Genomic DNA, 26,289 nt, shown 5'->3' with positions numbered 1-26,289 from the left:
CAAGACCACCATAGTCCCTGTGCCCAAGGAAGCGAAGGTAACCTGCCTAAATGATTACAGCCCCGTGGCACTCACGTCGGTAGCCATGAAGTGCTTTGAAAGACTGGTCATGGCTCACATCAACAGCATCCTCCCGAACACCCTAGACCCACTCCAATTCGCATACCGCCCCAACAGATCCACAGATGACGCAATCTCAATCGCACTCCACACTGCCCTTTCTCACCTGGACAAAAGGAACACTTATGTGAGAATGCTGTACATTGACTACAGCTCAGCGTTCAACACCATATTGCTCACAAAACTCATCACTAAGCTAAGGACCCTGGGACTAAACACCTCCCTCTGCAACTGGATCCTGGACTTCCTGACGGGCCGCCCCCAGGTGGTAAGGGTAGGTAACAACACATCCGCCACGCTGATCCTCAACACTGGGGCCCCTCAGGGGTGTGTACTCAGTCCCCTCCTGTACTCCTTGTTCACCCACGACTGCGTGGCCATACAACTCCAACACCATCATTAAGTTTGCTGACGACACAACAGTGGTAGGCCTGATCACCGACAACGATGAGACGGCCTATAGGGAGGTCAGAGAACTGGCAGTGTGGTGCCAGGACAACAACCTCTTCCTCAATGTGAGCAAGACAAAGGAGCTGATTGTGGACTACAGGAAAAGGAGGGCTGAACAAGCCCCCATTAACATCAACGGGGCTGTAGTGGAGCGGGTAAAGAGATTCAAGTTCCATGGTGTCCACATCACTAACGAACTATCCTAGTCCAAACATACCAAGACAGTCATGAAGACTTTGATTTGATTTGACATACTACCTCGACTAACTGGTGCCCCTGCACCGGTACCCCCCCCTGTATATAGCCTCGCAATTGTTATTTTACTGCTACTCTTTAATTATTTGTTACTTTTTTTTCTGTATTTTCTTAAAACTGCATTGTTGGTTAAGGGCTCGTAAGTCAGCATTTCACTGTTGTATTCGCCGTATGTGATAAATAAAATGTGATTTGATACGACACCGGTGTAAAGGTCAGTGACTTTATAAGGATAGTCTTAAAAAGGAAAACAGCAGCTGGGTAAAGTACCATTATGGATAAGAGTGTGGTTTAGGAGTGGTGCTTAAAAGGTAGTGGCTTTAGCCCAGACTCTCTGCTCTTTATTTAACCAGGGAAAGCAGCACATTCAGTTACACACAGAACACCCTACACTTGCTCTGTCCGTTCCTTTAAGGAATTATTAACAGAAGAAACAGAGAGGCTTGGTTTTTAGGCGAGTGTCTACTGTGTACAACGAATTTTCAGTGTCATAATCCCAATACCTTACGGGCAGGCAGAGCACAACCACAGATCCCGGGAAAAACAAATGAATAGCTACGAACAAAAGCTGAGCTATTTTTAGATGTCAGAGAAGACTTAGTCATAGTTTGACATCTGTACTTTGTGCCACCAATGTGCCTGCAGTTAACATTCTAACTAGCCTGGACACAGATCGGTTTGTGACGTGACAATGCCCCATAGAAGTTGGAAAAGACAGGGACTCGATCTGGGACTCGGCAAACTGTTAACACTGAAACTCCTCCTCGAATACAGGTCAACTCCACTGTAGTGGGGGGGGGGGGGGGGGGGGGGGGGGGTGACCCCAAACACAACAAACTACTTCTGTCACCAGTTAGACAATTGAATTATTTATCCATTTGTTTTTGTTTGTTTAGACAACTGAATGAGATTGGTGTCACCTCATTTTCATAATGGTAGCCTTGATTTCAGGCTAACTCTCTGATGATCGACACTCATGGTAACATGAGATTATTCTAATGGTGACTAATAAGTAAATGAACACAAAAGAGAAGAAGTTCTATCGCCACAGATGGGAAAGAAAGACAACTACAGACTAACCAGGAGTCCTTTCCTGTCAGTCACTGGTAAATACCTCTGATATTTTCAGCCCAGAGTCTATGTATTTTATGGCGCCGTAATAATACACAGTGTTCAGGCCAGTCTGACAGAAACATCAGCACAGTAAGGAGGAAGTAAGGACAACGAGAAAAATAAAAAAATAAAAAAAATAACCTACTTCCTTATTGTCCATGATGCATTGGATCTACTACTGCGTCAACAATGACAACACTGGAAAGTGCGTACTAGTATACACAGGAGGGTATGAGGCAATCCAAACCTGATAAAACCTCAACAAAGCACTGGCCTTTTATCTGCTACCGTACTCAAATATGGGCTTGTTTAAGGGACGATACTGTTCTCCTCCTAAGCAATTTACAGCCATCGGTTTCTACCGACCTCAGTGTTTTCCCTTTATTGTCACACTCCTGCCAGCAACCGTCATTACTCCTAAAAAAAATACACTTGTTCCATTAGTCAATATTTTGCTTTACTCAGTCTGAAGCTGGTGTTCATTAGGGTTCATGAGGGTGGTGTTCACTAGGGTTCATGAGGCTGGTGTTCACTAGGGTTCATGAGGCTGGTGTTCACTAGGGTTCATGAGGCTGGTGTTCATGAGGCTGGTGTTCACTAGGGTTCATGAGGCTGGTGTTCACTAGGGTTCATGAGGCTGGTGTTCACTAGGGTTCATGAGGCTGGTGTTCACTAGGGTTCATGAGGCTGGTGTTCACTAGGGTTCATGAGGCTGGTGTCCACTAGGGTTCATGAGGCTGGTGTCCATTAGGGTTCATGAGGCTGGTGTTCATGAGGCTGGTGTTCATTAGGGTTCATGAGGCTGGTGTTCATGAGGCTGGTGTTCATTAGGGTTCATGAGGCTGGTGTTAACTAGGGTTCATGAGGCTGGTGTTCACTAGGGTTCATGCGGCTGGTGTTCATGAGGCTGGTGTTCACTAGGGTTCATGCGGCTGGTGTTCATGCGGCTGGGGTTCACTAGGGTTCATGCGGCTGGTGTTCATGCGGCTGGGGTTCACTAGGGTTCATGCGGCTGGGGTTCACTAGGGTTCATGCGGCTGGTGTTCATGCGGCTGGTGTTCACGAGGCTGGGGTTCATGCGGCTGGGGTTCATGCGGCTGGGGTTCATAAGGGCATGCAACTATAAACGGGTTTAAACCCTTATACAATGAGGAATCTAAAACATGTGAGTTTCTTACTGGACAAGTCCAGGTACACCTTTCCTGTTTCTGTCCATTGCCTTCGTGTGGCGTCTAACAAACAAGACCTAGGCTTGAACCAGTAGTCCTGGGTGGAACAGGGAGAGAGAGGGAACTTACTGCATATTTACTCTTCTTGAGACACAAGAAGTATTTTTTCTGAAACTCTGGCAGGTTACAGAAGGCTCTGTCGTTCGCTTTGACTCTCCAACCAGACTCTGGAAACAGAAGGGCAGACAGTCAGACTCTGGAAACAGAAGGGCAGACAGTCAGACTCTGGAAACAGAAGGGCAGACAGTCAGACTCTGGAAACAGAAGGGCAGACAGAACATGGCAGCTGAATGGTGAAACTGGAACACTTCCAAATGAATCAAAAGGTGGTATTACCACTATTAAGAGAGATTTCTCAGATGATTGTCTAATGGATGAGGTGTGTGTGTGTGTGTGTACGGCAGCTCTTCTCTAGTGTCTGCTCCCAGTCTCTTACCGGTGCTCCTGGCCTCTTCCACCTGTGGCCGCTCTTCATCTGAGCCGGGGTCCAACTCATCATCCGTCTCGTCGTCACTATATGGCATGACCTCATCGTCAGGCCCAAGCGACCCCTGGGAGTCTGCTCGCTCCCGACTCATAGTGGAGAAACGTCTGGAGGTCGCTCACTGTGTGTGTGTGGGGGGGGGGGGAGTAGGGGTTTGAGAGGACATGAGAAAGAGCGAGCAGAGAAGATTGAGAGAGAGAGAGAGAGAGAGAGAGAGAGAGAGAGAGAGAGAGAGAGAGAGAGAGAGAGAGAGAGAGAGAGAGAGAGAGAGAGAGAGAGAGAGAGAGAGAGAGAGAGAGAGAGGAGAGAGAGAGAGAGAGAGAGAGAGAGAGAGAGAGAGAGAGAGAGAGAGAGAGAGAGAGAGAGAGAGAGAGAGAGAGAGAGAGAGAGAGAGAGAGAGAGAGAGAGAGAGAGAGAGAGAGAGAGAGAGAGAGAGAGAGAGAGAGAGAGAGAGAGAGAGAGAGAGAGAGAGAGAGAGAGAGAGAGAGAGAGAGAGAGAGAGAGAGAGAGAGAGAGAGAGAGAGAGAGAGAGAGAGGAGAGAGAGAGCGAGAGAGAGAGAGAGAGAGAGAGAGAGAGAGAGAGAGAGAGAGAGAGAGAGAGAGAGAGAGAGAGAGAGAGAGAGAGAGAGAGAGAGAGAGAGAGAGAGAGAGAGAGAGAGAGAGAGAGAGAGAGAGAGAGAGAGAGAGAGAGAGAGAGAGAGAGAGAGAGAGAGAGAGAGAGAGAGAGAGAGAGAGAGAGAGAGAGAGAGAGAGAGAGAGAGAGAGAGAGAGAGAGAGATTTCACCAAGGAGTATTTTGAAATAGCCACTGATTCTTGCAAATGATTTTGCCAACTCATTCTTCCAAAGCAAAACGGGTTTCACATTCACAAAGCGTGTCAGAGGACTTGAAGTGCACTAAAGAGTGAAGTCCACTTAGATTTCAGTCTTTGACAAAGGAAAGGAAACTAAAGCACTCGTGTCATACTAGATACACTAAATAGCCAATAGTATGTGGATACCCCTCCAAATTAGTGGATTTGGCTATTTCAGCCACACACATTGTTGACAGGAGTATAAAACAGAGTACACAGCCATGCATTGGCAAACACTGGCAGTAGAATGGCCTGTACTGAAGAGCTCAGTGACTTTCAACACGGCACCACCGCCATTGGATGCCACCTTTCCAACAAGTCAGTTAGTCAAATTTCTGCCCTGCTTGACCTGCCCCGGTCAACTGTAAGCGCTGTTATTGTGAAGAGGAAATGTCTAGGAGCAAAAAAGGCTCAGCTGCTAAGTGGTAGGCCACACAAGCTCACAGTGCTGAAGCGCGTAGCGTGTAAAAAAATCATCTGTCATCAGTTGCAACACTCAGTACCGAAGTACCAAAACGCCTCCGGAAGCAAGGTCAGCACAAGAACTGTTCGCCGGAAGCTTCGTGAAATGGGTTTCCATGGCCGAGCACCCACACACAAGCCTAAGATCACCATGCGCAATGCCAAGCATCGGCTTGAGTGGTGGAAAGCTCGCCGCCATTGAAAACACGTTCTCTGGATTGATGAATCACGTTTCACAGTCTGACGGACGAATCTGGGTTTGGCGGATTCCAGGGGAACGCTACCTGCACCAATGCATAATGCCAACTGTAAAGTTTGGTGGAGGAATAATGGTCTGGGGCTGTTTTTCATGGTTCAGGGTAGTTCCCTTCATTCAATGAAAGGGAAATCTTAACGCTACAGCAAGCAATGACATTCTAGACGATTCTGTGCCCCCGTCCACAAAGCGACATCCATACATAAATGGTTTGTTGAGAGTGATGTGGAAGAACTTGACTGGCCTGCACAGAGCCCTGACCTCAAGCCCATCGAACACATTAGTGATAAATTGTGAGCCAGGCCTAATCGCCCAACATCAGTGCCCGACCTCACTAATGCTCGTGGTTGAATGGAAGCAAGTCCCCGCAGCAATGTTCCACCATCTAGTCGAAAGCCTTCCCAGAAGAGTGGAGGCTGATATAGCAGCAAAGGGGGGACCAACTCCATATTAATGCCCATGACTTTAGGAATGAGATGTTCGACGAGCAGGTGTCCACATACTTTTGTAGCCATGTAGCGTAGAACCAAGAGCAAAAAAAACAAAACTGAACTAAAAGAAAAAATCTCCCCCCATCTTTCAACTACATAAAACCTTAAGGCAACAGGAGGTTTAAATATAGACAAATAGCCCAGGTGAATTTCCATTCCCCGTCACTAACCCTACCTGTTTTAAGGAGATGGTGGCTATGAGGTTGATCAGCATTCCTAAAGTTTAACCCATAGACAAAGAAGCGTTCTACAGACAGAAAGCAGCTGCGTCTCAAATGGCACACTATTCCCTTTATAGATGCACTACTCTTGACCAGGGCTAGCGCTCTATATAGGGTATATGTAGGTTGCTTTTTGGGATGCAGCCAGCCCTTCAGGTGACTACGCTGCTCTGTAGGCTACCTCTTCAACACATACCAAACTACACCCATCAGAAATCACAGTAGAACCAGTTAGAAATGTCAAGTCAACATTCTGCCATTATTACATTTTTTGTCATTTAGCAGACGCTCTTATCCAGAGCGACTTACAGTAGTGAATGCTTACATTTCATACATTTTTCCTCCGTACTGGTCCCCCGTGGGAATCAAACCCACAACCCTGGTGTTGCAAACACCATGCTCTACCAACTGAGCCACACGGGACCAAATTATTCCAGCTCAGGTAAAAAATATATATATATATATATTTTTTTTTTTTTTTTTTTTAAATGGATAGAAATTAATCACAGAACTAGACATAAAACACTTCTCCTCACAGTCCCATGTCCACTCAACTATACTGCCAAATCCAAAAACAGCAGCACAACAACTTGGGGTATTTATTGAGCCAATAATATGTCGGTAAGCATTTTGTGCCGTGATATAATTTAGATTACTACTACCAATAATACACAGAGCACACTATCATATATTTAACTCATATGGCTTTCAATGTCTTGTTAGATAATAGCTAAAAAAAAATTAAATTGGGTAATGGTTAAACATCTTAAAATGTCTGTAAGTAGTCAGCGTTAGCCTTATGGCAGCAAGGTCTTTTAGTCTCTCGGCGAGGAGGTTATGACTGAGGAGTGTTTTACTTTCTTTATAAAGTTTTGAGATAATCCAGTAATTACCTCCTCACACCCACCGAAGCCCAAAACCGGTTAAATACCCCAAAATCATTACATGACATGCTCTTTTTAATTAAAATAGAGCACTGAAGGAAAACATTCACACCAAACTGATAAGCCACTTGATCCGAATCACAAGTCCATTTTTACAAGCTTTTGTTAAACAGTTACAAAAATCGTAATAAAAAAATAAATAGGCTACTTTATATTTACATTTGTTTGATAATGTTATGTACTTTAGTGTTAGGCTGGCACTAAGACAGCATTGAATGAGCTGTATTCCGCCATAAGCAAACAAGAAAACACTCACCCACAGGCAGCGCTCCTAGTAGCCGGGGACTTTAATACACGAAACACACGTTTTACCACATTTCTATCAGCATGTTAAATGTGCAACTGTAACCGATGTGAAATGGCTAGTTAGTTAGCGGTGGTGCGCGCTAATAGCGTTTCAATCGGTGACGTCACTCTCTCTGAGACTTGAAGTAGGGTTTCCCCTTGCGTTGCAAGGGCCGTGGCTTTTGTGGCGCGATGGGTAACGATGCTTCGTGGGGTGTCAGTTGTTGATGTGTGCAAGGGTCCCTGGTTCGAGCCCGGGTTGGGGCGAAGAGAGGGACGGAACCTACACTGTTACACAACCAGAGGAAAAAGAACTCTGAAGTTTACATACTCTTAGGTTGGAGTCATTAAAATTCATTTCTCAACCACTTCACAAATGTATTGTTAACAAACTATAGTTTTGGCAAGTCAGTTAGGACAGCTACTTTGTTCATGACAAGTCATTTTTCCAACAATGGTTTACAGACAGATTATTTCACTTATAATTCACTGTATCACAATTGCAGCAGGGCAGAAGTTTACATACACGAAGTTGACTGTGCCTTTAAACAGCTTGTAAAATTCCAGAAAATTAAGTCATGGCTTTAGAAGCTTCTGATAGGCTAATTAACATCATTTGAGTCAATTGGAGGTGTACCTGTGGATGTATTTCAAGGCCTACCTTCAAACTCAGTGCCTCTTTGCTTGACGTCATGGGAAAATCAAAAGAAATCTGCCAAGACCTCAGAAAAATAATTGTAGACCTCCACAAGTCTGGTTCATCCTTGGGAGCAATTTCCAAACGCCTGAAGGTACCACGTTCATCTGTACAAACAATAGTACGCAGCTATAAACACCATGGGACCACGCAGCCATCATACCACTCAGGAAGGAGACACGTTCTGTCTCCTAGAGATGAATGTACTTTTTTTTTTTTTTTTACTTTCTGCAACTGGATCTTGGACTTCCTGACGGGCCGCCCCCAGGTGGTAATGGTAGGTAACAACACATCCGCCACACTGATCCTCAACAAAGGGGCCCCTCAGGGGTGCGTTATCAGTCCCCTCTTGTATTCCCTGTTCATGACTGCACGGCCAGGTACGACTCCAATACCATCATTAAATTTGCAGATGACAACAGTGGTAGGCCTGATCACCGACAATGACGAGGCAGCCTGTAGGGAGGAGGTCAGAGACCTGACCGTGTGGTGCCAGGACAACAACCTCTCCCTCAACGTGATCAAAATAAAAGGTGATGATTATGGACTACAGGAAAAAGTGGACCGAGCACGCCCCCATTCTCATTGACGGGGCTGCAGTGGAGCAGGTCAAGAGCTTCAAGTTCCTTGCGGTCCACATCACCAACAAACATGGTCCAAGCACACCAAGTCCGTCATGAAGAGGCCACGACAAAACCTATTCCCCCTCAGGAAACTGAAAAGATTTGGCATGGGTCCTCAGATCCTCAAAAGGTTCTACAGCTGCACCATAGAGCATCCTGACTGGTTCCATCACTGCCTGGTATGGCAACTGCTCGGCCCCCGACCGCAAGGCACTACAGAGGCTAGTGTGAACGGCCCAGTGCATCACTGGGGCCAAGCTTCCTGCCATCCAGGACCTCTATACCAGGTGGTGTCAGAGGAAGGCCCTAAAAAAATGTCAAAGACTCCAGCCACCCTAGTCATAGACTGTTCCCTCTGCTACCTCATGGCAAGCGGTACCGGAGCGCCAAGTCTAGGTCCAAGAGGCTTCTAAACAGCTTCTACCCCCAAGTCATAAGACCCCTAAACATTTAGTCAAATAGCTACTGAGACTACATTGACTCTGTATATAGTCTCACTATCGTCATTTCACCGCTGCTCTTTAATTACTTGTTACTTTTATCTCTTATTCTTATCTGTATTTTTTGAAACTGCATTGTTGGTTAGGGGCTCATAAGTAAGCATTTCACTGTAACGTCTACATCGGTTGTATTCGGCGCATGTGACTTAATAAAATTAGATTGTGGTGGCAGCACTAACCATGTCCAAATGCTGTGCTAGAATTATTCCTTGATAAGCACATCAGGTGCTGTCATTTAATGTGCTGTCATTTAATGTGCTGTCATTTAATGTGCTGTCATTTAATGTGATGGTCAGCCAGTGTCCCAGCTGGCAGAGCCGTGAGGCTGCTGGGTTTGTTTGGTGGCCATAAGCCCTTTCCTTTTGGTTTTTGAGTCTTTAGTTTGGGCATGCCTTTGGTAGTTTTCCTTTTTGTTATATGTTTTGTCACCATCGGGACAAATGATAACCTGCTTGGACTGGCCGACCAAGAAGGAGCTGGCCTAAGGAAAGGTGGCTGTCTCCTGGGTACATACAGTACATGCAACACCTTGTCGAACACAATTACTTCCTACATTTACAGTTGAAGTCAGAAGTTTACATACACCTTAGCCAAATACATTTAAACTCAGTTTCACAATTCCTGACATTTAATCCTAGTAAAAATTCCCTGTCTTAGGTCAGTTAGGATCACCACTTTATTTTAAGAATGTGAAATGTCAGAATAATAGTAGAGAGAATTATTTATTTCAGCTTTTATATCTTTCGTCACATTCCCAGTGGGTCAGAAGTTTACATACACTGAATTAGTATTTGGTAGCATTGCCTTTAAATTGTTTAACTTGGGTCAAATGTTGTGGGTAGCCTTCCACAAGCTTCCCACAATAAATTGGGTGAATTTTGGCCCATTCCTCCTGACAGAGATGGTGTAACTGAGTCAGGTTTTTAGGTCTCCTTGCTCGCACAAGATTTTTCCTCCCCTAACCCGGACGACGCTGGGCCAATTGTGCGCCGCCTTAAGGGTCTCACGGTCGCGGCCGTCTATGACAACAGCCTGGAAACAAACCAGGGTCTGTAGTGACACAGCTTGCACTGTGATGCAGTGTCTTAGAGCGCTGCGCCACTCGGGAGGCCCATCAAATCAAATGTTTAAAAGGTGTAGACCTTACTGTGAAATGCTTAGTTACAAGCCCTTAATCAACAATGCAGTTCAAGAAAGAGTTAAGAAAATATTTACTAAGTTAAAAAAAAATTTTTTTTGTTTTTAATAAAAACAAGGTAGAACTTACCTTACCTCCACACCCAAGGGGAAAGTTTCACACAGGTAGGCTGTCGGCAGGCAGGTAGGGCGCACCCTTATTTGACTAACTAAGCAAGGTCTCTCTCTCTGCAGTGATGTAACACTAACAGAGAGCTCCACTTCTACCATTCCTTCCTGCTGTGCAGTACTTAGTGGTCTGAATAATCTCTCCTTCCTCCTGAAGTGGACACTCAATGGGTGTGTTCAAGTAGTAAGGCTAACGAAGCCATCTAGACAAAAGTCGCCAAATTAAGTCGAGGGTGGGGGTGCATCTGCAACAACGGAAAGTCCGACACTGGAGTGGTTTTCCAACAGCAAGGCTATGATCAACATTGCAGTGTCAACATAGCTGCTATTGTTTATACAAGTTTATAAAAATAAAAAAAAAATTAAATTGAACTTTCTAAACCAAATGATACTCAAATTGAAACCATAATGGGTGTACAATTCATTGGTTAGAGAGAGAGAGGTCTCGTATCACTTTCATTTGTATCCCTGTAGCATTAGTATTGCGGCAAAGTTGGTCCCCGTCTGAGTGATGTCTTTGGTCACGTTCGCATGGGTCACACAAAAACAAAAAGTGATAGATGGACAAATAGGGCCTTCCACTAAGCAGGCGATTGATGGACAAATAGGGCCTTCCACTAAGCAGGCGATTGCTGCATGGTACAGTTGGTGAGAAGCAACCTGAAGGCGTCTTTAAAAACTGCATGACCTTTGATCAAATGGCGTTTGATAAGTTCATGCAGTCGACATGAAAAGGCGCAAGTTGGAACATTTGTATACCCATAATGCAACACACTTTGAAAGGCAGTGAGACCAACGATGGTCACTGACTAGACAAAATGTGTCCCACTTAAAAACGTGCCCATTCACTACACCCCACAAATGTAAAAGCATTGGATTGGTCTAAGCATGGACTAGAGTTTCCATATAGCCTACCAGTCATTCTGTTTCAAATCCACGAAGGGAAGTTAACAAGCCCACACTTGGGGAGAACAGACAGATTATTGGTTATGCAACTCGTCTCCATGATCATCGTGTGTAAAGACTAAACTACTAAAGAGACATATTTGATTTATCTGGCAGTCTGTCAGGCAGTAGTCTATGACCATGCTGTGATTTGAGAGAGAACAAGTTCCTGAATACAAAAACACCAGAATGCTTGTGGAGGAGACATTGAGCAGCGTGTAGGTCCTACAACATGACTGTAGACTAACAACTGTATGAGGAGTACGTCTATAAATCTCAAATGTTATGATCAAATTCAGGACAAATTTAACGTGGCACATTCAAGTATTTGAGGTTGTGAATTGATTGTGTACAGTACTTGAGATAACGAGTGTTGTGAAAGTTTGTTTACAAATATGTAAAGACATTTCCAATCTTTTGACAAAAAAATGTGTTTCTGGCAGAGAACAGAACGAGGAATGCACTTCTAAGTACAGCAAGCCTCTGAGCTTACACTGCCACGACGATTCTACTATTCTGAGAGCTCTAACACATGGATCACCATGGTGAATATCCACAAATTCATTCAAAAGAAAATCAGTTTACCACAATCAAGATCAAAAAGGCAGCAATTATATTCTAGACCCACTGAGACATATTCCCTGAAATTCACTACCACTAAAAATCAGTGCGATGGACTAAATGTAAAATATGACTTTTGGGTTGCATCCCAAATGGCAGCCTTTCATTTATAGTGCACTACTTTAGACCAGAGCCCTCTGAGGTGTCACTGTCCTCCTCCACTTCTCTCTACACATGCCGCGGTTTGTCGTGATGTCTGGCGGTATCCGTCGGCCTGGCCCGACGCACTGCCATGGCAACAATGCGGAAGAGGGGAGGGAGAAGAGGGACAACAGGCATTGGGAACACCTTTCAAAAGGAGCCTCACTGCCTGCCTGCCTCATAAACCTAGCTTTCTGCCTGCCTCACATACCTGGCTGCCTGCTTGCCTCACATACCTGGCTCGCTGCCTGCCTGCCTCACATACCTGGCTCGCTGCCTGCCTGCCTCACATACCTGGCTCGCTGCCTGCCTGCCTCACATACCTGAGACAAGAGATTCACTAAAGATGGTATGTTTGCTTATTCCATGTTTAACTTTGTGTTGTTGTATGTGTCGAACTGCTCTGCTTTATCTTGGCCAGGTCGCAGTTGCAAATGAGAACTTGTTCTCAACTTGCCTACCTGGTGAAATAAAGGTGAAATAAATAAACTAAACTAAGGCTTTCCACCCCCATCTCAATATTTAACATAGCCCAACTGTCCCTCAACCTGCTGCCAATGCTCCCCTGAATAGAGGGGCGAGGTCAAGGGGTTAAAACACTGCTCTGATTTAAGCTACCGGCCGACCACAAATCATCTGCTAACTAGTCTGACCCTAACAGGAAACACAGTCCTCTTTACCTACTGGACCCTAACAGGAAACACAGTCCTCTTTACCTACTCGGCCCTAACAGGAAACACAGTCCTCTTTACCTACTCGACCCTAACAGGAAACACAGTCCTCTTTACCTACTCGACCCTAACAGGAAACACAGTCCTCTTTACCTACTCGACCCTAACAGGAAACACAGTCCTCTTTACCTACTCGACCCTAACAGGAAACACAGTCCTCTTTACCTACTCGACCCTAACAGGAAACACAGTCCTCTTTACCTACTCGACCCTAACAGGAAACAGAGTCCTCTTTACCTACTCGACCCTAACAGGAAACACAGTCCTCTTTACCTACTCGACCCTAACAGGGGAAACAGTCCTCTTTACCTACTAGACCAGGTATTCCCAAACTGGGGTACGCACAATATCATCGAGGGTACGCCAAATAAAAAATGTGATTCACATAATTTTATCCACATTTTCAAACAGTCCATTTATTATTTTCCAACGGGGCTATACATTTGGATGAGTTTTTTTTCCCCTCGCCTGAGTAGCCCCGTTTCACTGCCATAAATAAAATTAATCCATCTAGTGTTCAGCGAAATAACAACACAATGTCAAATACAGGAAGTCTAGTCAAATAATTAATATCCAATCACATTAACCATTACTCTCTCGTGGGAATTCCACTAACGGTCCGTATGTAGCCAAACATAGCTGCTGCTCATGTTGATATCTGTACTGATGGCGCAAAAGCCATGACAGGGAGACATAGTGGAGTGGTAACGTGGGTGCCAGCAGTTGTTCCCGACGCCACTTGGGTCCACTGCAGCGTCCACCGAGAGGCTCTTGCTGCCAAGGGAATGACTGACAGCTTGAAAGACATTTTGGACACTACAGTGACAATGGTTACCTTTGTTAAAGCAAGGCCCCTGAACCCTTGTGTATATTCTGCACTATGTAATGATATGAGCAGAGACCATGTAACACGTTTACAACATACAGAAGTGTGCTGGTTATCAAGGGGCAAAATACTGACACGGTTTTTTGAATTGAGAGACAAGCTTCAAGCTCTCTTTTTTCCCTCACCTGAATGATCTGAATCTAGGATTACAGGGACTCTCCGCAACTATATTCAATGTGCGGGACAAAATTGAGGCTATGATTAAGAAGTTGGAGCTCTTTTCTGCCTGCATTAACAAGGACAACACACAGGTCTTTCCATCATTGTATGATTTGTTTGTGTGAAAATGAACTCAAGCTTACGGACAATGTTAAATGTGATATAGCGAAGCACCCGAGTGAGCTGGGTGCGCAATTATGCAGGTACTTTCCCGAAACGGATGACACAAACAACTGGATTCGTTATCCCTTTCATGCCCTGCTTCCAGTCCACTTACCGATATCTGAACAAGAGAGCCTCATCGGTTCTGTGAACATTATATTTAAATCAGAAGCCACTGCCAGATATCTGGATTGGGCTGCGCTCAGAGTATCCTGCCTTGGCAAATTGTTAAGACACTGATTCCCTTTGCAATCACGTACCTTAAGTGAGAGTGGATTCTCAGCCCTCACTAGCAGGAAAACTAAATACAGGCACAGACTGTGTGTGGAAACTTATTTAAGACTGAGACTCTCTCCAATACAACCCAACATTGCAGAGTTATGTGCATCCTTTCAAGCACACCCTTATCAATAACCTGTGGTGAATTATTCACAATTAATTATTAACAAATAAGGTTTTATATGTAAGATAGTTAAATAAAGAGCACAATTCAAATCATTATTTGTGCCCTGGTCCTAGAAGAGCTCTTTGTCACTTCCCACGAGACGGGTTGTGACAAAAACTCACTCATTCTTATGTTTAATAAATGTATCGTATAGTGTGTGTGTGTGTATGTGTGTGTGTGTGGCAGGCTTACAATGATGGCAAAACAACAACGTTTGAGAGTGAGCTGACCCTGGTGCTAGAGGGGGTACGGCAGCTGGAGGTTGAATGTTTGATGGGGTACGGGACTATAACACGTTTGGGAATCCCAGTACTAGATGATCCCATATCAGCTCATCCCCTGCTGGGAGAGTCAAGACAGGATCCCAGATCTCAGTGTATTTACTACTGGAACAGTCAATGACTGTCTGGCTCAACGGGGGTAATCATTCCCTTCATTCAAGAATCAACCGGAAAAAGTGTGCCACCAAGAATATTCTAATAAAAAAATAAACAAAAAAAGTATGGAATATATATATTCCAATCTCTGCATCGTTGTGGATGACTTCCTGCTATGGAGAACAACAACCTGACTGACATCCATTCCACACCATGCTAATGAAAGCAGCTGAAAGGAAAATGGAGAGTGATAAAGGAGGAGAGGTCTGTCTTCAAGCTAAAGAAAATAGTTGAATTTACAACATTTGCCTTACAAGTCAGGATTCAAATCTTGCTTTCTTGGTACCCTTTCTAGGGCCATGTATTTCCATACGGAGAGAGAAAAAGGGGACAGACTTGCTTTGCCTATAGTCTCCATCACCAGCCTTCACCCTCATGGTCAGCTCGGTCTATCACGTAACTAACAAGACTCAACATCCACAACACGTCACCTTATGTCTGACAGTTGAAGACTTAACTGTTTCGCTATCCCAACATAACTTCCTGGGTAAACGCATTAAAACGTGTACAAATCTTTATGAACAAGTATTTGGCATATTACATGGTTCAACCTTCCATTGTGTAACTGTGCTGTGACATGACTTGTAGCCCTCAACATGTCTGAACTAGAGTGTAGATTTCACATCTATAATAAAACAATAACAATAAGCCCTACCACAGAGTTTTTCAAAACCCAGAGGCACAACATCACGAGACTTCTGGGAATGCTTGCGAAACAGATCAAGCAGACCAGTTCGGGGTTTAAGAAGTGAAAAAAAATCTTCCTTAAATTGTTACATTTTCTCAAAAGCTAAAATTCACAACCTAGATTTGAACCAATGTCTTGAATAGTTTAACATGTTATTACTCCAACCCGTGACAAACTGACACAGTTTGGCACAAGATGACCGTTAGACACAATTATGTTTTCCTGCGCATGAGCTTAGCTTGCCAACATCGCCTACAAGCGTTAACAGAGAAGCAGTTTCTCACCCATCTTCATACTGTACCGTCTTAAGCCCTACCTCAGGCTGTCGTCTGGGGAACACGTCGCCGACCGGCCCTACCTCAGGCTGTCGTCTGAGGAACACGTCGCCGACCGGCCCTACCTCAGGCTGTCGTCTGAGGAACACGTCGCCGACCGGCCCTACCTCAGGCTGTCGTCTGAGGAACACGTCGCCGACCGGCCCTACCTCAGGCTGTCGTCTGAGGAACACGTCGCCGACCGGCCCTACCTCAGGCTGTCGTCTGAGGAACACGTCGCCGACCGGCCCTACCTCAGGCTGTCGTCTGGGGAACACGTCGCCGACCGGCCCTACCTCAGGCTGTCGTCTGGGGAACACGTCGCCGACCGGCCCTACCTCAGGCTGTCGTCTGGGGAACACGTCGCCGACCGGCCCTACCTCAGGCTGTCGTCTGGGGAACACGTCGCCGACCGGCCCTACCTCAGGCTGTCGTCTGGGGAACACGTCGCCGACCAGCCCTACCTCAGGCTGTCGTCTGGGGAACACGTCGCCGACCGGCCCTACCTCAGGCTGTCGTCTGGGGAACACGTCGCCGACCGGCCCTACCTCAGGCTGTCGTCTGGGGAACACGTCGCCGACCGGCCCTACCTCAGGCTGTCGTCTGGGGAACACGTCGCCGACCGGCCCTACCTCAGGCTGTCGTCTGGGAAACACGTCGCCGACCGGCCCTACCTCAGGCTGTCGTCTGGGGAACACGTCGCCGACCGGCCCTACCTCAGGCTGTCGTCTGAGGAACACGTCGCCGACCGGCCCTACCTCAGGCTGTCGTCTGAGGAGCACGTCGCCGGCTGGCCCTACCTCAAGCTGTCCTCTAAGGAACACATCACTGACTGGCTGGGAGGAATATACAATAGGAGTGGAGGACATTAAAATTACAAGGCGCCCTATTTCGTAAATATAATGCACTAATTTCGACCAGACTCTTATAAGCACTATACAGGAAATAGGGTGTAATTTGGGATGCGGACTGGAAACATAGAACAGGAAGTCATCCACAAGAAGGCTGATCTGTTACAATATTACGAGCACTCAGAGCGACACTACTTTCAGAGTTCATCTGTTGTTCCAGTGCACTCAGAGTAACACTACACCTAAATACACATCTCCGTCACCACATATTCATCAGGACATTAACCAGTGTGTGTTTAACCAGGTCTGCTCCTATTCCTGTCAACCATTTAAACCCTACCTCCTGCTTGGAAAAGCCACATATTCAACCTGAAGCTACCCATGTGGAACACATTCAGGAAGTGCGTTGACCCTCAGGTCATCCATTTTATTGTCAGTGTTCGAACGGCCAATCCATCACACGTAATATCATCCCCCATTTAGCAGAAGTCAAGTAATCTGTGTTCATGACCTATGGGGTTTTTGTGGCCTGAAACTGGACCCCGAGCCACAGGGTAACAAGGTGGTGATTGACACATTGCAGTGGTAGAAAGTGATCAGTGTTTCTCTCTCTCTCTCTCTCTCTCTCTCTCTCAGACTGCCAAAACACAAGCATATGGGTCAAGGCAGCTCTTGCAGTCTTTCCCTCTGCGTGTGTTAGCCTCGGCGGGCAATGGTGGCCTCTAGATCTGCATTCCTAGTAATACACTTGCGTCACCTGTGGACAGGCGTGTACATCAAGCATCCTCCAACCGAATTATTGGTTAAGGGCTTGTATGCAAGGATTTCACAGTAAGGGCAACACCTGTTGTATTCAGCACGTGACAGATACAATTTGATTTGATTCAATTCAGTCTGCAAAGGCATTATTTTTCTTCCTTAACTAGCTTTAAATGGCAAGCCGCCTGGAAATAAAAGTGGGAAAATACATTGTTTGGCCAGTTTATTAGGTACACCACCATGTTCACAAAAAAAATGATTCACTCCTACAGTGAGTCATATGGCTTTCTATATAAAGCAGGCAGACAGGCATCCAGTTACTGTTTGATTGAATGTTAGAACGGGCAAAATAAGTGACATAAGCAACTGAGCATGGTATAAATGTTTCAGTACCAGGCAGCGCCGGTTCCACCATCTCAGAAACGGCCTCCTGGGCTTTTCACACACACGACAGTGTCTAGGGTTTACTGAGAATGGTGCGACAAACAAACATCCAGTCAGCGGCAGTCCTGTGGGCGAAAACAGCTCGTTGATGAGAAGTCAAAAGGAGAATGGCAAGAGTCGCGCATCGCCTGATCCGACGAATCCAGGCTCCTGTTGCATCATGCGGGAGACCCGGGATTTGGAGTAAGCAGCATGAGTCCATGGACCCATCCTGCCTGGTGTCAACGTTACAGGCTGGTGGCGGTGGTGCAATGGTTTGAGGAATATTTTCCTGGCACGTTAGGTCCCTTGACACCAATTGAGCAACATTACCATGCCCCAAAGAATTCAGTCTGTTCTGGAGGCAAAGAGGGTCCGACCTGGTACTATATGGGTGTACCTAATAAACTGGACCCTGAGTGTGTGCGTGTACCGCTCTAATAAAACACAATTTTCTTACAATTTAGGATGTTGCACAGTGTTCAGCCAAGGGTGTGCAACATCCTAAATTGTCCGGATAAAAACCAAAATGGTGTTGGAAAGTTTCTGTTTTATTAATTTATTACGACGGTACACGTTTCCTGTTTTTTTCCCCCCCACCACGGCTCGCTTTTAAATCTAGTTAAGGAGGAAAATTATGCATTTGCAGCTTGAAAAAAGGATGCTTTATGTACGAGCCGGTCCATAGGGGACAGGTGTGTATTACCGGGAATGCACATCAATCCAAGACTCTAGCGCAGATCAAGCGGCCGGCCGGCTATTGTCAGCTGCCTATGCTGTTTGTTCATATAAAACACAGAGAGTGAGACCCTTCTCCATTCTGAAGCAACCCTATAGATTGTGTGTCGTAGACACACTGTCTCCAGGAAGAGTATCAAGACTACAATTAAAATGTCATTCACATCCCGTATAGAGAATCATAATAAAGTGTTTACAAACAATTCAAGTGTAAAATAAAAGGACATAGAAAAGTTCAACTACACAGAAACAAAGCAAATCTGTATAAGAACGTCTGGAAGTAACATAAGTGGACTGTTCATAGCCAATATGTGATAAATTAAATCGCCATTAAAATGTGGATTTACTCGATTTGATTCCGTTAAGGATTTTTAGATTGTCAGTGGATGAAATAACGTCAACGTGCGAACTCCACAAATCCTTGAAAATAACTTTAATTTGGAGGCGGATAATACAGCTAACTACTCACCAGTATTCTTCTATGTCGATAATTTTATTTTTTTTCTTTCCGTGTGGTCTTCCAGTTTTCTGATTATTGTACCATGTTTGTTCTGTCCTCGCCACAAACAATTGTGGAGTTTTGTTCACTCCCTTTACCTGCGTAATGGCTACCTACCAACCCTGAAATTTGACAAACTGGTCTGACAGGATGAGTTTTAAATATAACTTCACAAAAAAAAGCGCCTTCTGTTTCATTAAAACAAACGAGAAAAAAACGCATTTCGGAGCTGAAATGACATGTAGTTTACACACTACCCATTTCTGACTGACACACACGTGACCAACCAGGTAACGATGTAATCCCAATCAAACGGAATCAAGAGGTTTTGGCTGGAAGGGATACAGTTTGGCAGAATTCACTTTTTCGTATCAGGTTAAGAGAATTTACGCAGCAGGTAAGGGTTACTGTAGGTTATGGCAAGGAAATGGGTTAGGGTTTGCTAAAAGGTTAAAATAAAAATAATTGACATCAATTTGACAAACTGTATCTCATCTAGCCATGACATTAATCAGTTGCATGATGAACTGCTTTATGTCCGTAAATACAAGTATATGTAAAGACTGCCCACAATGACATTAGCTATATTACTGTATAAGACGTTTAATTGTAAAGTTTTCCTATTATAAACATTTGTACATTAATGTAAATGTCATGCTCTTATAGTTATTTTGCTATTAGCCACATGACTATGAGGCAAATGTATCGATATGTCAAGAATGCAATCAAATACCGAGGTAAAGACCGTTTCAGGTTGGATATTCGCCTGTAGTTGTCCTTACCTCCACCAACAGCAGTTAGGGACCGTCAACATAGTGACAAATCAATTTTTTTCACATTTCAATAGCTATTTAACCATTACTCCTAAAACTTTAAACAATGGTTCTAACTAACCCAATGGCATAGACACACATTAAACACATTTTTTGGGGGTCGATTTACATCTCGCACTATTTTTGTATTATTTATTTACATTTTTGAATTTCAATAGCTCATTGTTCATATGACCTACTGGACTCAAACAAGGTTCAGAATGTCCACTGATTACCCTTCTATATTGCACACCCTTTAGTTTGTGAAGTTTCACCTCACACGTTTTTACATCAATTTTTCAAAATTTTAGTGTAAGCTTGCAGGCCTTCATTTTACATGGGTGTTAAAAAAAAACATTTTGAAGTTAACAAATGTTCCAGCCTCGTAATAACTATCTTTCACATGGACACTGAAAAGATCCGCAAATGGCTGTATGTGGTATGGATCAAGGACAGGAGAGGTGTTCGAACAGAGGTGCTTAAAGGAAGGCGCACAGGTAGGCCTCATGAAAAACAATGTTTCATATGCTCTTTTTAATCACAGTAATAGGCAGTGATTTGTCAGTCAGAGTGAGCTTGATAACGTGATAGAATCCTTTTCATAGCATCACTTTCATATACTGTACATTAAGACAAATCCTTCTACTTTGAGTATTAGAACACAGTTTACATAACCTGATAATGACTTGATATTTGAGTGCATTCACAACAAGCCACCTGCAGACAACTTACAAAATGGAATAGTGCATTTGAGGGTTTGTTTTTCTGATGAAAATAGTTATTTGATGCACAGCCTACTATTTCTAACTGGAAAAATAAATTCCTACGTCTTTTGTGAGTAAAATCCTTTTTCCAAAATTGATTTAGGTACATTTTTGTGAAGTGGTATGAGGGTTGTGATATGGGTCATTTAATAGTAAAATAATTTAAGGGATCAATACATTTCTATATTGCTTCCCCAGTATCTGCATGGACCATCAGGCCAAGTGTTTTTGGTTGATCCTGCTGGACAGGAAGAGAAGGAGGAATCGGAACATGCTGCATTCAAATTCAGGTCTTAGTTATTCCATTGTACTGGATCTAATACATATTAGCATTTGAAATACATTCATAAGTGTAATAATTTTTTAGGACCTACTGTGAAAAACTCTCTTGGCTGCTGGCTCTGTCACTTTCAAACATGAGCAGAGCAGACTGAAATGGGAAGGGTAGCTCTTGACTTGAACCACAAGGGTTCTCTGTAAAGAGAGAGTAATTCAATAGGCAAAGACTTTCAATTGGCACCGTTGACCTGTATGTATTCTCCCCTGATTGGCTCTGTGGTGCACAGTCTGGCAGTCTGATTAAAGTGCCAGAGGTATGAGGAGAGACATCATCCTTTGTATTTAGGGGAACAAATATTTCCTAACACTTTGGATCCTATTCTTGGACAGTTAGAAGACACAATGCATCAATGCAAAAAAACAAAAACATTACTAATTACTGTCCATGAGTAATCTCAACCTTGTGGGTGTTTGGGCCAATAAAGTGCCAACTCAATTCAAACCATTGACTAGTCTCTCATGCCCCTATGAACGGGGACACAGGGCAATAGTTTTTAATCTAAACCAGGCCTTTTTTACTGGAGTACACTAACCCCTAATTGGGGCTCTTATCTTGACACATAGTAGCAGTTTACCAGATAAGAAGTCAAGATCAAAAAGTAGATTGTTGTAAGGGTGTATTACGTCCTGTAGTGGCCCCATTGTCATATCCATTCTGGATTCTGAGTGGTAAAATCAGAGCTGAAAAAAAGCCTCTATGTATGTGTATACATTTTCCGCCAAGACAGAAATGTCAAAGGGGGTGGAGTTGCAATCTACTGCAGAGACACCCTGCAGAGTTCTGTCATGCTATCCAGGTCTGTGCCCAAACAGTTTGAGCTTCTACTTTTAAAAATCCACCTTTACAGAAATAAGTCTCACTGTTGCCGCTTGTTTCAGACCCCCCTCAGCCCACAGCTGTGCCCTGGACACCATATGTGAATTAATTGCCCCCCATTTATCTTCAGAGTTTGTACTGTTAGGTGACCTAAACTGGGATATGCTTAACACCCCGGCCGTCCTACAATCTAAGCTTGATGCCCTCAATCTCACCCAAATTATTATGAAACCTACCAGGTACAACCCCAAATCTGTAAACTTGGGCACCCTCATAGGTATCATCCTGACCAACCTGCCCTCTAAATACACCTCTGCTGTCTTCAACCAGGATCTCAGTGATCATTGCCTCATTGCCTGTGTCTGTAAAGGGTCCGCGGTCAAATGACCACCCCTCATCACAGTTAAACGCTCCCTAAAACACTTCAGTGAGCAGGCCTTTCTAATCGACCTGGCCCGGGTATCCTGGATGGATATTGACCTCATCCCGTCAGTAGAGGATGCCTGGTTATTCTTTAAAAGTGCTTTCTTCACCATCACCTTAAATAAGCATAAGCATGCCCCATTAAAAAAAAATTGAACCAGGAACAGATATAGCCCTTGATTCACTCCAGACCTGACTGCTCTTGACCAGCACAAAAACATCCTGTGGCGTTCTACATTAGCATCGAATAGACCCCGCGATATGCAACTTTTCCGGGAAGTTAGGAACCAATATACACAGGCAGTTAGGAAAGCAAAGGCTAGCTTTTTCAAACAGAAATTTGCATCCTGTAGCACAAACTCCAAAAAGTTCTGGGACACTGTAAAGTCCATGGAGAATAAGAGCACCTCCTCCCAGCTGCCCACTGCACTGATGCTAGGAAACACTGTCACCACCGATAAATCCACAATTATTGAGAATTTCAATAAGCATTTTTCTACAGCTGGCCTTGCTTTCCACCTGGCTACCCCTACCCCGGTCAACAGCTCTGCACCCCCCACAGCAACTTACCCAAGCCTCCCCCATTTCTCCTTCACCCAAATCCAGAAACCTGATTTTCTGAAAGAGCTGCAAAATCTGGACCCCTACAAATCAGCTGGGCTAGACAATCTGGACCCTCTCTTTCTAAATGTATCCGCCAAAATTGTTGCAACCCCTATTACTAGCCTGTTCAACCTCTCTTTCGTATCGTCTGAGATTCCCAAATATTGGAAAGCTGCCGCGGTCATCCCCCTCTTCAAAGGGGGAGACACTCTAGACCCAAACTGTTACAGACCTATATCTATCCTACCCTGCCTTTCTAAAGTCTTCGAAAGTCAAGTTAACAAACAGATCACCGACCATTTTGAATCCCACCGTACCTTCTCCGCTATGCAATCTGGTTTCAGAGCTGGTCATGGGTACACCTCAGCCACGCTCAAGGTCCTAAACAATATCATAATCGCCATCGACAAAAGACAATACTGTGCAGCCGTATTCATTGACCTGGCCAAGGCTTTCGACTCTGTCAATCACCGCATTCTTATCAGCAGACTCAACAGCCTTGGTTTCTCAAATGACTGCCTCGCCTGGTTTACCAACTACTTCTCAGATAGAGTTCAGTGTATCAAATCGGAGGGCCTGTCGTCCGGACCTCTGGCAGTCTCTATAGGGGTGCCACAGGGTTCAATTCTCGGGCCGACTATTTTCTCTGTATATGTCAATGATGTCGCTCTTGCGGCTGGTGATTCTCTGATCTACCTCTACGCAGACGACACCATTCTGTATACTTCTGGCCCTTCTTTGGACACTGTATTAACTAACCTCCAGACGAGCTTCAATGCCATACAATTCTCCTTCCGTGGCCTCCAACTGCTCTTAAATGCAAGTAAAACTAAATGCATGCTTTTCAACCGATTGCTGCTCGCACCTGCCCGCCGGCCTAGCATCACTACTCTGGACGGTTCTGACTTAGAATATGTGGACTACTACAAATAGCTAGGTGTCTGGTTAGACTGTAAACTCTCCTTCCAGACTCACATTAAGCATCTCCAATACAAAATTAAATCTAGAATTGGCTTCCTATTTCGCAACAAAGTATCCTTCACTCATGCTGCCAAACATACCCTCGTAAAACTGACTATCCTACCGATCCTTAACCTCGGTGATGTCATTTACAAAATAGCCTCCAACACTCTACTCAGCAAATTGGATGCTGTCTATCACAGTGCCATCCGTTTCGTCATCAAAGCCCCATATACTACCCATCACTGCGACCTGTATGATCTCGTTGGCTGGTCCTCGCTTCATACTCGTCGCCAAACCCACTGGCTCCAGGTCATCTATAAGTCCTGCTAGGTAAAGCCCCGCCTTATCTCAGCCCACTGGTCACCATAGCAGCACCCACCCGTAGCATGCGCTCCAGCAGGTATATTTCACTGGTCACCCCCAAAGCCGATTCCTCCTTTGGCCGCCTTTCCTTCCAGCTCTCTGCTGCCAATGACTGGAACGAATTGCAAAAAATCACTGAAGCTGGAGACTCATATCTCCCTCACTATCTTTAAGCATCAGCTATCAGAGCAGCTTACAGATCATTGCACCTGTATATAGCCCATCTGTAAATGCCCATCCAACTACCTCATCACCATATTATTTATTTTATTTATATTTTATTTTTATTTTGCTCCTTTGCACCCCAGTATCTGTACTTGCACATTAATCTTCTGCACACGTATCACTCCAGTATTTATTTGCGAAATTGTAATTATTTCGCCACTACGGCCTATTTATTGCCTTACCTCCCTAATCTTACTTCATTTGCACACACTGTATATAGACTTTTCTATTGTGTTATTGACTGTACGTTTGTTTATTCCATGTGTAACTCTGTGTTGTTGTTTGTGTCACACTGCTCTGCTTTATCTTGGCCAGGTCGCAGATGTAAATGAGAACTTGTTGTCAATTCAAATCAAAGTTTATTTGTCACGTACGCCGAATACAACAGGTGTAGTAGACCTTACAGTGAAATGCTTAGTTACAGGCTCTAACCAGTAGTGCAAAAAAGGTATTAGGTGAACAATAGGTAGGTAAAGAAATAAAACAACAGTAAAAAGACAGGCTATATACAGTAGCGAGGCTATAAAAGTAGCAAGGCTACATACAGACACCGGTTAGTCAGGCTGACTGAGGTAGTATGTACATGTAGATATGGTTAAAGTGACTATGCATATATGATAAACAGAGAGTAGCAGTAGCGTAAAAGAGGGGGTGGTGGGTGGGACACAATGCAGATAGCCCGGCTAGCCAATGTGCGGGGGCACTGGTTGGTCGGCCCAATTGAGGTAGTATGTACATGAATGTATAGTTAAAGTGACTATGCATATATGATAAACAGAGAGTAGCAGCAGCGTAAAAGAGAAGTTGGGGTGCACACAATGCAAATAGTCCGGGTAGCCATTTGATTACCTGTTCAGGAGTCTTATGGCTTGGGGGTAAAAACTGTTGAGAAGCCTTTTTGTCCTAGACTTGGCACTCCGGTACCGCTTGCCATGCGGTAGCAGAGAGAACAGTCTATGACTGGGGTGGCTGGGGTCTTTGACAATTTTTAGGGCCTTCCTCTGACACCGCCTGGTGTAGAGGTCCTGGATGGCAGGCAGCTTAGCCGCAGTGATGTACTGGGCCGTACGCACTACCCTCTGTAGTGCCTTGCAGTCAGAGGCCGAGCAATTGCCGTACCAGGCAGTGATGCAACCAGTCAGGATGCTCTCGATGTTGCAGCTGTAGAACCTTTTGAGGATCTCAGGACCCATGCCAAACCTTTTTATTTTCCTGAGGGGGAATAGGCTTTGTCGTGCCTTCTTCACGACTCTTGGTGTGTTTGGACTGAGCACGCACCCCAGAGGGGCCCCGGTGTTGAGGATCAGCGTGGCAGATGTGTTGCTACCTACCCTCACCACCTGGGGGCGGCCCGTCAGGAAGTCCAGGATTCAGTTGCAGAGGGAGGTGTTTAGTCCCAGGGTCCTTAGCTTAGTGATGAGCTTTAGTCAATGAACAGCATTCTCACATAGGTGTTCATTTTGTCCAGATGGGAAAGGGCAGTGTGGAGTGCGATTGAGATTGATGCCATGTTGGCAAAGGTGTCATCGTTCTGCTCAATGGCCTGCTTTATTTTGGACAGCCGTATGTCATTCCTGGCCCTCACCATTTCCACCACTGTCCACTCCTGCTGGTCGTTCAGCACACAGCCACCACCATGGGGTCTTCTGTCAATTCTGAGGGTAGAACAGAGTTTACTGTCAATAGATCATACTCTAAGAATACTGGAACATGTTGTGAATTTACCTGCATTACAATATGTAATTTACTGTAAATGTAATGGTAAAGCATAGTGCATATCCTGTAGCCTCCAGTTTTTTGGGGGGTGAAATGTCCTCATGATCAAATTGACAATTGATCTTTTCAGATTGGGGTTAACTAATCTGGCAGCCTCTGTTTACCACATTGTCTGCC

General features: G+C 44.7%; 1 protein-coding gene and 1 long non-coding RNA gene across 2 annotated transcripts in view; one reads left to right on the top strand and one right to left on the bottom strand.

Annotated features, from left to right (window-relative positions):
• Positions 1-19,313, bottom strand: part of LOC115149509 (phospholipid-transporting ATPase IC-like) — a 57,941-nt gene extending 38,628 nt beyond the window's left edge. Inside the window, exons 1-3 of the mRNA XM_029692442.1 lie at positions 19,058-19,313; positions 3,604-3,772; positions 3,237-3,334 (exon numbers count right to left, since the gene is read on the bottom strand). Coding sequence (XP_029548302.1) covers positions 3,237-3,334; positions 3,604-3,745 — 240 coding nt within the window. The 5' untranslated portion in view covers positions 3,746-3,772; positions 19,058-19,313. The remainder of the gene's footprint in view (positions 1-3,236; positions 3,335-3,603; positions 3,773-19,057) is intronic.
• Positions 19,314-19,396: 83 nt separating this feature from the next.
• LOC115149510 (uncharacterized) lies at positions 19,397-20,911 on the top strand. The gene is made up of 3 exons (XR_003866884.1): positions 19,397-19,484; positions 20,318-20,396; positions 20,862-20,911. It is a non-coding gene; the product is annotated as an uncharacterized LOC115149510 (long non-coding RNA).
• The last annotated feature ends 5,378 nt before the right edge of the window (positions 20,912-26,289 follow it).

Source organism: Salmo trutta, chromosome 15, assembly GCF_901001165.1.
Source record: "Salmo trutta chromosome 15, fSalTru1.1, whole genome shotgun sequence".
In the NCBI taxonomy this organism is placed as follows: domain Eukaryota; kingdom Metazoa; phylum Chordata; class Actinopteri; order Salmoniformes; family Salmonidae; genus Salmo; species Salmo trutta.
The sequence above is the reverse complement of the archived record's forward strand: the minus strand, read 5'-3'. Positions and strand labels throughout refer to the sequence as shown.